Source organism: Daktulosphaira vitifoliae, unplaced genomic scaffold, assembly GCF_025091365.1.
Source record: "Daktulosphaira vitifoliae isolate Bord-2020 unplaced genomic scaffold, ASM2509136v1 Scaffold_1, whole genome shotgun sequence".
NCBI classification, from domain to species: domain Eukaryota; kingdom Metazoa; phylum Arthropoda; class Insecta; order Hemiptera; family Phylloxeridae; genus Daktulosphaira; species Daktulosphaira vitifoliae.
Window position 1 is genome coordinate 62,418,468 of NW_026099572.1, and position 11,712 is coordinate 62,430,179.

At 26.2% G+C, this 11,712-nt stretch overlaps 1 protein-coding gene across 2 annotated transcripts; it reads right to left on the reverse strand.

The window, feature by feature from the left end:
• Positions 1-232: 232 nt before the first annotated feature.
• LOC126895337 (uncharacterized) lies at positions 233-8,256 on the reverse strand. Of its 2 annotated transcripts, none has more exons than XM_050667096.1 (4): positions 7,165-8,251; positions 7,028-7,105; positions 6,899-6,964; positions 233-460 (listed from the first exon to the last, which is right to left on the reverse strand). In XM_050667096.1, the coding sequence occupies exons 1-4, from the start codon at positions 8,033-8,035 to the stop codon at positions 372-374; spliced, it is 1,104 nt and encodes a 367-aa protein (XP_050523053.1). In that variant the 5' UTR covers positions 8,036-8,251; the 3' UTR covers positions 233-371. The 2 variants fall into 2 exon arrangements, with proteins under 2 accessions (XP_050523053.1, XP_050523054.1); XM_050667097.1 differs by lacking the exon at positions 233-460 and adding an exon at positions 6,585-6,837 and having other exon boundaries at positions 7,165-8,256.
• Between the last annotated feature and the right edge of the window lie 3,456 nt (positions 8,257-11,712).

Genomic DNA, 11,712 nt, shown 5'->3' on the forward strand with positions numbered 1-11,712 from the left:
CACTTTAAATCTCAACCAAAATTGTTATTGATTCGTCATTTTTTAAATTATATACTTTATATTATTTAAACTAGAATAAATGTGTTGATATACGAAAAATTAAAGTTTACACATTTATAGGGTGCGAGAGGTGAACGTAAAATATATTCTATGATTAATATATTGAGAAAAACTTGTATCTAAAAGAAAAAAGAAATCAATATTACTTTTTATATTTCATTTAATTAAGTGGTTTAAAATAAATACATCACCTTGTATATAAATAAACAAAAATACAAATTTTCTATTAAAACTTTTTTAATAAAATTTTTGAATCAAATTATTGTTACAGTGGTAACACTGTTGTTCTTATACTATTCTTGGTTTTTGAGTTAATAAATGTACTTATTAAATGGTTCCATACCATCAGGATATTTAATTAGTAAGACTGAATCATCATCTATCATTTCACAATTGACATCTAATTTTAAACAAAAATGAATAATTAAAAAAAGAGTTTTAAAATAATGTTCTGTATTGATTTAATAAAACAATGACACATTATTTTATAACCGTAGTGACAAATTTCAAAAAAAAAAATTTCGGTTTTGTATGGTTAATGCGAAATTTAAACTTTTAAACATTCTGGTATCGTGAGGAAGTTAAACGATAACTTTATTTATAACTAATAAAAAAAATTATATTAATCCATACATTTTTCAAAAAGTTATAGCATAATAAAGTTAAAAATGTAAAATACAAAATCGAATATTTTTACACAAAAATAGCATTCGCTAGCCATTTTCACCGTGAAGACTAATAAAGTCCGAAATTTTTTTTTTGCATAATAAAGTATATTACATTAGCTTTAATTTAAGATATATATAAAAGTGTCAGACCTTCCGGAACACTTTTAAAAGTTAAGTTGAAAAAATTAATTTTTTGTAAAAAAGTTGTCATTTTAAATCCCCCCTGTGGGCAGGTAAAAAGTCAGATTTATAAAAAAAATATACCAAATGATAGGTAAAGACATCATGCATCTATAAAAAAAATAATTATATTGATTTGGTTATTTTTAAAAAAGTTATGGCAATTTTAAGTAAAAAAAATTTCGAAAATTTCGAAAATTAGCGTTTTTTAAACTTGTAATTTTTTCGGAGGTTTCTCCCATTTACGGGGAACGAGGGATTTTTTTTCAATTTTTGAGGGCAATGTCTTTGACTAGATACGATTTGTGATCTTTTGACGTATCATTGAAAGAAATCAGTTCGGTGACAGCTGAAAAAAAATCTGGTAACAGACAAAAAAAAAAAAAATAAATAAACACATCTTAGTAAAACCAATACCTTCTCAGCTAATCGAAGCTAATATCAAATGCGAAGTTAAAACTTTTAAACATTCTGGTTTCGCGATGGAGGATATCTCTATTTATAACAATAATTTATAATACAATATTCTGGAATGACTAAAGTATATACTCGAACGAAGTAGCAATAATTTTTACATAAAAAGAAGTCCCAAAAGAAAAAAAACGGTAGCACAGTGGGGTCGTGGCACAGTGTGGACGAGGCATAGATGGGACAAGTATAGATGATATCTGACAGTGATTAAAATCACTATCATAAGAAACGCTTCGATGCAAATCTGTAGATAGTGTTTCATTTAGAGAAATTGGTGGATTATTCCAAAAGCAACATTAACTCTTATTTCTTTGATTATATCCTAATTAGTAGTTCTTTGATTTTAAAATATAATATATGAATAAACACTAACTAATTATAAAAACTAATTATAGTTTTTAAATTCAGTATGAAATTGTGAGGCCAGCTATGATCTATAAAAAGCAACCGTAATATGAAAAAAATGGAATATAAATTTTAGTACTCACAATCAATGTAATGTAACTCGAAAAATGTTTGTTTAAATGAAAAAATGTAAGATAATTTTTTTGTTTATAATTGTCTTTTAAACAACTTTTGTACAAAACTTTTTTTTGTAAGTTAAATATTTTTTGAGAAAATAAAAAAGCTCATATTTTTGAACTTTTGCGAGGCTGTAAAAAAAAGCTCAATTTCAATCAATGAAGACTATTAGTATGTCATTATACATATTTTAATTCAACTATTAATAAAACAAAATTTGGTTGGGAATTTTTTAAGAAATTTTTCCTTTGTTGACTGGCCTAGATGTCAATTTTAAATTTGTAATTGAGCTAAAAGTTATGGTAATATATTCAATTTTTTTTGCTATAAACTTTCATAAATCTTTATCAAAAATTGTTCATAAATTTTAAAGAACCAAAAAAATAGGTTAAAAATGAAAATTTGGATTGATCATTTTTAACATATTAAAAATCAAATCAGTAATAAATTGAAAACAATTCTTTTTTTCTTTTAATTATTTTTATATGTAATTAGTAATAATATAAAAAAAATAAAGAACTGATAGATAAAGTCTAATTGCAGATTTGAAAACAACGCGAAACTTTGATTTAAAAAAGTATATTTTTGTTTCTGATGAAAGTTCCTTGAAGTACAGTGCATTCATTTATAGTAACAAACAGTTTTTATTGAAAATTATTGTATTAAGCCCTTTAAATTTTTATACACGTAAAAATAAAGCAAAATACAACTTCTTTATTATTTTTATAATTTCTCCGTTTAAATTACAATATTAAATTATTGAATATCAATTTCATACTAAATTTAATAATTATAATTGGTATTTATTCATATATTATATTTTAAAATCAAAGAACTACTAATCAGGATATAATTAAAGAAATAAGAGTTGATGTTGCTTTTAGAATAATCCACCAATTGCCTAATTAAAACAAAGAAAAAAAAATTGGTTGAGAATTTTTTCTGCTATTCTCCAAAATTAATCCTTCGTTGACTAGAATGAATCATTAAATAGAAAATTTTATGAGAATTAAAACTATGCTATTTTTAAGACTAATATGCAGTCAGGAAATTTTATAATTACTATTTACAGTATATTTATCAGAAAAACTCATTATTTTTTTGTATTTTTATCGTAATAGAACACCTAAATAGAAATCATAGTAATCATTTCTAAGTAATTTTTAGTATTTAAAAAGATTCTACAATTGAAATATCCAGAACTGAATTAATTTTAATGATTTACTTTAGCTAAAAAAAAAGAAAGTTATAATTTTGAATCCCACTTGTGGGCAGGTAAAGAGTTAGATTTATAAAAAAAACAAATGATAGAAAAGACATGCATCTAAATAAAAAAAATTATACTGATTTGGTCATTTTTGTTAAAGTTATAACAGTTAACAAAGTTATAAGTTTTATACACTGGACTACAAGGAACTTTCATCAGAAACAAAAATATACTATTCAAAATCAACTTTTCGCAATGTTTTCAAATGTGCAATTAGACTTTTTCTATCACTTCTAAGTTTTAATATTATTAAAAAATAGTATTTACATATAAAAAAATTTGTAGATAATATTTAATTTTAACAAATTAATGAATTTTTTGTCACTTATGAATAAATATACTGGACTACAAGAAACATTCATCAGTATCAAAAATATACTTTTTTAAATCAACTTTTCGCGCCGTTTTCAAATCTAAAATTAGACTTTTTCTATCACTTCTAATTTTTGATATTATTACTAACTAGTAAAAAATGAGTATTTACATATAAAAAATTGAGCGTATAATACAATTTGATTATATTTGTAAAAATCAATTGTTAATTCAGGAGAAAAAACAATCATTTTTTTTAGAAATGATTTATATAGCAACATGTTACAAAAAAAAATTGTAATATGATAGTCTAGTAGTAGCACACACAAATAGAGTAAAAAAATTATTAAATTACAAAGTAAAATGATTTAATTTTGTAGTTGAAACCTATCATATCAAACTTGATTCGTCAATAAATACTTTGAAACATTAGAAATTAATGATTTTAATTGTTTGTATGGAGGAAATGGAATAACTAACTGTTTAATTGATAAATTAAAATTTTTTTTCAATTTTTGAGGGTAATATCTTCAACCTAGATACGAATTGTAGTCATTTGACGTATCGTTGAAAAAAATAAATAAAAAATTTGTTACTTATGAATAAATACACTGGACTACAAGAAACTTTCATCAGAAGCAAAAATTTACTTTTCTAAATCAACTTCTCGCGTTGTTTTCAAATCTGCAATTAGACTTTTTCTATCAGTTATACATTTTTATATTATACTAATTACATATAAAATAATAATTAAAAAAAAAAAAAAATGTTTTCAAATTATTACTGATTTGATTTTTAATATGTTAAAAATATGCAGTCAGGAAATTTTATAATTACTATTTATAGTAAATTTATCAGAGTAACTCAATATTTTTTTGCATTTTTATCGTAATAGATAACTTAAATAGAAATAATAGTAATCATTTCGTAGTATCTTTTGGTGTTTAAGAAGATACTACAATTAAAATATGAACTGAATTAATTTTAATGTTTTACTTTAACTAAAATAACCAATAAATAATACGAATTGTAGTAATTTGACGTATTGTTGAAAAAAGTAGGTCAAGTTAGAGCAGAGAAAATAAATGATAGTCACAAAAAAATATCTTCTCAGCTTTGCATCGAAGCGAAAACTTAAAATATAGTAAAATAATTTTAATACGAATAAGAAATTTCTTCTTGCAAGGGGCGACTAAAGTGATGGGATCCTTGATCTTTATTGAAGTTATTGAATCTAAATGTGATAAAAATCAAACGAGTTAAAAATTTATACTAACTTAAAAAGAATTAAGAAAAAATGCAAAAAATTCATTGCCATACGCGGGTTGGAACCTCGTACCCCAAGCGTGTAAAACATAAATTTTACCAACTCGGCAACCGTACGTCGCTACCGTCGGGTGAAAAAATAGGCTATTTAAGCTAGTTCAAATTTCAAAGTTATTTTTCTCGACTTAAAAGAAGCAAACAAATTTAAATAAGTTTAACTTTCTATGCTATATTAATTTTTTATTTATATAATATTTATGAAAATCTGTACTCCCCTTGTCAGGTATTTTAAAATAAAATAAAATACAAAACCCAGAATTTTAACACAAAAATAGCAAATTTTTGAATACGGTAGTCATTTTTACCGTGAAGACAAATCCAGAGGTCACATTTTTTTTTTTAAATTAAAGTATATTATATAAGCTTTAATTTAAGATATATATAAAAGTGTCAGTATTTCCGGAATACTTTCAAAAATTAAATTGAAAATATCATAGTAACAATACGCATGATTAAAGTTTTGACCCCCCTTGTTAAAGGGGTATGATCCGATTTACAAAAAAAGCGTGTAGATGAAAGGAGTATATAAATATTTATTATAAAAAAATAATAATATTGATCCATACATTTTTCCAAAAGTTATATAAAATATAAATTAAATAATATAACATATAAAATCGAGATTTTTTTCACGGAAATCGTACGTTTTTCTTTAACTTTGATGTCCGTTTTCACCACGAAGACAAGTCCAGAGGTCAAATTTTTTTTTTTCAAATTAAAGTATATTACATAAGCTTTAATTTAAGATATATATAAAAGTGTCAGTCTTTCCGGAACATTTTCAAAAGTTAAGTTGAAAAAGTTCTACTTTCTATACGCATTTTAAAAGGTTTGCACCCCCCCTGTATAAAGGGAAATGGTCCGATTTTAAAAAAAAGTATGTCGAATGAAAGAAGTATATATAAAGTATTTATCATTAAAGAATAAAGTTGATTCATGCATTTTTTAAAAAGTTATAGCAACATAATGTTAAAAAATGTAAAATATAATATCAAGAATTTTTTCACAAAAATAGCATATTTTTGCATACGGTAGTCATTTTCACCATGAAGACAAGTCCAGAGGTCAAATTTTTTTTTTTCAAATTAAAGTATATTACATTAGCTTTAATTTAAGGTATATATAAAATTGTCAGTCTTTCCGGAACATTTTCAAAAGTTAAGTTGAAAAAGTTAATTTTTTGTAAAAAAGTTACCATTTTGAAACCCCATCCTTTGGGCTGTTAAAGGGTCAAATGTTCACAAAAATATATAAAATGATAGGTAATTATCTAAGGTATCTATAAAAAAAAAAATTATATTGATTCGGTCATTTTTAAAAAAGTTATGGCAATTTTAAGTAAAAAAAATTGAAAAAATATCGAAAATTAGCGATTTTTAAATTTGTAATTTTTTGGGGGATTTCCCCCGTTTACGGGGAACGAGGGAATTTTTTTCAATTTTTGAGGGTAATGTCTTCGACTAGATACGATTTGTGATCTTTTGACATATTGTTCATCAAAATCGGTCCAGCGAGAGCTGAGATTGAGCGTTCACAGACACAAAAAAAAAAATAAAAAAACACATCATAGTAAAATTAATACCTTCTCAGCTTCGCATCGAAGCTAAAAATGAAATGGAACTAATTACATTTCTTTGAAACAATGAACTTTATTAACCAATTGTAGACACATTATGTAATATCATTGTAAATATTTTTGTCTTTTATGTTTGTGTACTGTCTAGCTAAGATAAAAAAAAACAAAAAATTTATCTGTGCAATTTTGTATTTTAAAAAGAATACAGAAAATAGTCGGTTATATATTATATAATGATTAAAAATTAAAGAGCATTTATTCTAATTTTATGTAACTTCTTCTTACTTATTATATATCTCATTTATACTTATTTTATTGTCTACAACTAGTTCATACAATTAAAGCGTTTTATAATGATAATGTATAGAATATGATTTAAAATTTTGGCTTTGCCGAGAAAATGTTGTAGTTTCCATACATAATGGACAAAGTATTATGAATGAGTAAATTGCTTCCTAATGGTAATAGTATATAATAAATAAATAAAAGTATTTTAGTGTATAATAAAATCATTACTTTTTTGTTTAATGCCTTCTTGTTTCTCTGTATCATTGGTATGTATCGAATGGTACTTTGTAATATCTAGACATATTAAAATAGTAGCTAGATCAATTGTAGCTAAATTAAGTATTAAGGAAACTTTACCATGTTGCTGATTTGCTTCTTGCGTATCTACTTTACTGGTATTTTGTATAAAATGTTTTGAAATATTTTGTGCGGTATCTAAATATGTTAACAACAAATTATTTCAAATAAATGTAATATTACTGAAATATTTATACTATGCTTGACATTGGTAGGTGGTAGAGCAGGTAAAAAAGTCTGACTTGTGTTCCAATCATATTTAAATCCAAGTTCAATATACTTTTTCATGATTGTCGTTAAAATTAAATTTTTAATTTTATCACTTAGAAAAATGAAAAGTTCTTGGTTTTTTCCTTGATATCTTAATTTATTAAATTCCATATTCCATAAATCCCACAATGAATTAAAATCTAAATATTTTAGTTGACAAAATAACTTTTCTTCATCAAGTTCAAGACGTCTTGCGAATAATATTGACGCGATAGTCACTAATACATCTCTAATAGAATCCGAACTGAACGTCAACGTAGTCAATAAAGTTTCGTCTTTCTGTATATTTGTTAGTATACTGCTTAAAATAAAACGGGTTCTTTTTTGAGTGTTCAAGGGAATAGTATGATATTTTTCTATTACATACAAAGCTCCTTTCATAAATTTTGCCATTGGAACAATTTCTATCATTTGTGTTAAAAGTGTGACTGTACAATTATACGCACTATCATCGCCAGAATTCAATAGATCAGAACAATGTTGTTGAAATTTAATTAATGATAAGAGTATTGAATTTAAATCATGAGCGTAAGAACATCCAAGAAATATCGTTGCTTGCCGTATGCAATTATCGCAATTATATAATGTTACAGGTTTAATAAATAAATTTTCCAGTTCATAGATTTTTCCCCAATAACTAATAAATTCGACATCATTTATATTATTCCATCCTGGTTGACATAGAAAATTATTTATGATAGCCGCGTTTACTTTTTTATTGTGCGTTCCTTCAGTATGTAAAACAGCGAAATAAATAAGTAAGTACACTTGAATATTTAGTATTATTGTCATTTTCATTTTCGAAAAGTTATTAATTAATTTTTTTATATCAGTCTTCTTATTAAAAAAAAACCATTCTCTTACAAAATTTATTTCAATCTAATGATAATATTAATAAAGTTTTTTATTTCCATACTAAAATAAAACATTAGCAAAAAGTTACGGCTGAGTATACAGGTAATAATAGGTAAACAAAATATATTTATGTGACCGGGAATATGATCGTGGTTGTTTCATTTTAAATACTGCGTGTTTAAACCACCAAAAATTTACATTGTTTCTTCTAAAAGTTTTAATCAGTTAGAAATAAATTGTATTAATATTCAAAATATGACTAGTAAATACTATGTCATAAATATAATAATATTAGGAAAAAATACTTTTTATTAAGAAACACTGTTTAACGATTTTTATTATGACATGCCAACTGGTATCAGATTTTTATTTATAAACTCACTACATATTAATGAATAAATAGCATGAAAATAATTTGTAGCTAAATTGAACAAAAAATTTCTGTTTATGTGCATATGAATAAATGTCAAAAAAATATATAAAAAAAACGATCATTTAAATTTTAATGAGAACCATTTTAACTTTATTATAAATTAAAATAGGCATTTTGTGAAATATCGAATTTTTTTAAAAAAGTTTTAGTTGACACTCTACGTGATTTTAACCTAAAATACCACCAAAAACATATATCATATTTAAAAAATAAAGCGTTAGCTAATACATATGATATTATTAAATGACGGTTGATCATTAAATACTTTTCAGTTATTATTTTTTTTATTAAACTGTTAATTTATATGAATTTAATTTTATTTATTTATATAATTATTTTAATGCTCTCAGCTCAAGTTCTTCAAAATTATTATCAATTATTTTTTTAAGTCGATTGGGTAGTTCTAACGTGACTTTTATTATATTCTGAAGTTTTAGTACTAAAGACAGGTTTAGAAATAAATAATTTACATTCGTTGATACAAAAAAATTGGTATCTAAAGTATTTTTTATGATAGTGATTTTAAGTTGTCATTCATTTTATAACAAACATAATGACAATACTAAATCCCTTCCAGATAACTATTCTGAACCTTTTTATATGTTAGTTTCTACGTCCGACAATAACAATACAGGTAATTTATATCCAGTAAAACTTGGTCAAGTTAACATTCTTAACTTTTTCTTTGTTATTCTTAACATCAAAAGTTTTGCCGTAGTAAAGAATGCTGTGGCCACTGTGATCTGACAGGCCATAATTATATAAAATAAAAAAAATTATGGTCACAAAAAACAAATCCTATTCTGAAGCTGCTCAAATTAAACGCTCTGGTATCGTCAACCCTACTTTTTCTTTTGCTAATATTGTAAATAAAATATAGTTTTAAAAAACACGCTTTTAAAGCACATCGAACTAAAAAGTTAAAAACAATTTTTAAAATAAGCTTAAAACATTAATGAACGAAAAATACTAGTATTATTGTGAAAAAAATCGTCGGGCGCTCAATATACGAAAAATATAACACAAAGCACCCACGCTTTTATCACAATAATACTAGTGTGTTTCGTTCATTATTGTTTAAAGCTAATTTTAAAAATTATTTTTAACTTTTTTAATTCGATGTACTTTAAAAGCGTGTTTTTATAGTTTTTTTTAACTATATTTATTTTTCAATTTTTAGTTTCATGTTATGATAGTAGTTACTATCAATTGATATTGATTATATATTGGTTATAACGGGAAACTAGGGTTCGATTCCGGAGAGGGAGACTGAGAAACGGCTACCACATCCAAGGAAAGCAGCATGTGCGTAAATTACTCACTTCCGGAACGTGGAGGTAGAGAAGAAAAATGACGATACGGGAATCTTCCCCCGTAATTGGAATGAATACACTTTATATCTCTTAATAAGAATAAAGCGTGTTATATATAAATTTTAATAGTAATTAAAATGTATAAAGCGACTTAAATGTATCATGCAATAGGTATTGCCGTATTTTGTGGGCGGGCGTGGCGGGNTAAATGTATCATGCAATAGGTATTGCCGTATTTTGTGGGCGGGCGTGGCGGGGGGAACATTTTACACGAGGCATATACGGCGGCAGAGGCGGTAGGAATATATAAATATATACAGAGTGTTCAGTAAATAAGGAAACGAATTTCTATTGTACTCATTGTTTGTAACAATTTAACTGTTTCCTAACTTACTGAACACTCTGTATACAGTGTTCATTAATTAAGGAAACGGGTTTCTATTGTTCTCATTGATTTTAACAATTTACCTGTTTCCTAACTTACTGAACACCTGTGTATAATTGATGACACGCACGCATATACGGGTACGAAAACCAAAAATAAAATTACACAGGAATAGTGTTGTCGGCATGTGGTGAGCGGGGTAGGGTAACGTATTACGACAGTCTAGTCTCAAGGCCATAGACAACGGGATACGCGAAAATAAAAACACGGGGCGCGTGGAGAGTTACAAACAACAAACATACATGTGAAACTAATTTAAGCGTGTTAAAAATAAATATAGTTTAAAAAAACTAAAAAACACGCTTTTAAAGCACATCGAACTAAAAAGTTAAAAATAATTTTTAAAATTAACTTAAAACAATAATGAACGAAAAATACTAGTATTATTGTGAAAAAAAGCGTGGGTGCTTTATGCCATATTTTTTGTATATTGAGCGCCCGACGCTTTTTTTCACAATAATACTAGTATTTTTCGTTCATTATTGTTTTAAGTTAATTTTAAAAATTATTTTTAACTTTTTAGTTCGATGTGCTTTAAAAGCGTGTTTTTTAGTTTTTTTAAACTATATTTATTTTTCACTTTTTAGTTTCATGTTATGATAGTAGTTAATATCAATATCATGGTTGTAACGGGTAACGGGAAATAAGGGTTCGATTCCGGAGAGGGAGTCTAAGAAACGGCTACCACATCCAAGGAAAGCAGCAGGCGCGTAACGTGGAGGTAGTGACGAAAAATAACGATACGAGAATCATCCTCCATNAAAATAACAATACGAGAATCATCCTCCGTAATCGGAATGAATACACTACATATCTCTTAATGAGAATAAAGTGTATTAATATATAAGTTTTAATAGTAATTAGAATATATATATATTTAAAGGGACTTAAGTACGTAAACGTATCATGCATGGGGTAAAGCCGTGTTTATGTGGGCGGGCATGGCGGAGGGAACATTATACACGAGGCATATACGGCGGCAGAGGCGTCGGCTGTAGGAATATATAAATGAATATTAACATATACGTATATACGTATAAATATTAATATATATATATATATATATATATATATATTAATATTAGCGGTGGCGGTAGGAATATATAATCTTCGCATAATATCGCGGCACTTTTGCTGGCGTCGAAGACGCGATGTCCGGCGTGATCCTCGGGCGTCAATAGGTTAGCAGCGTAGATGACGACGGTGCGCGAGTGCGGATCAGTTTGTTGACGATGTTATTTTGACAATGGGAAGAAGACTACGGTATAGCGGCGGGACGTCGTCGGCCGTGCGGCACTTGCTGGACTTTGCACCGTGGCGTAAAACGTCGCGGGGCTGTGTCAATTACAATAAAAATTTGTTATATATATATATATATAATTGATGATAAGCGCGCGTCTACAGGTTGGAAAATATTGTTGTCTACGAG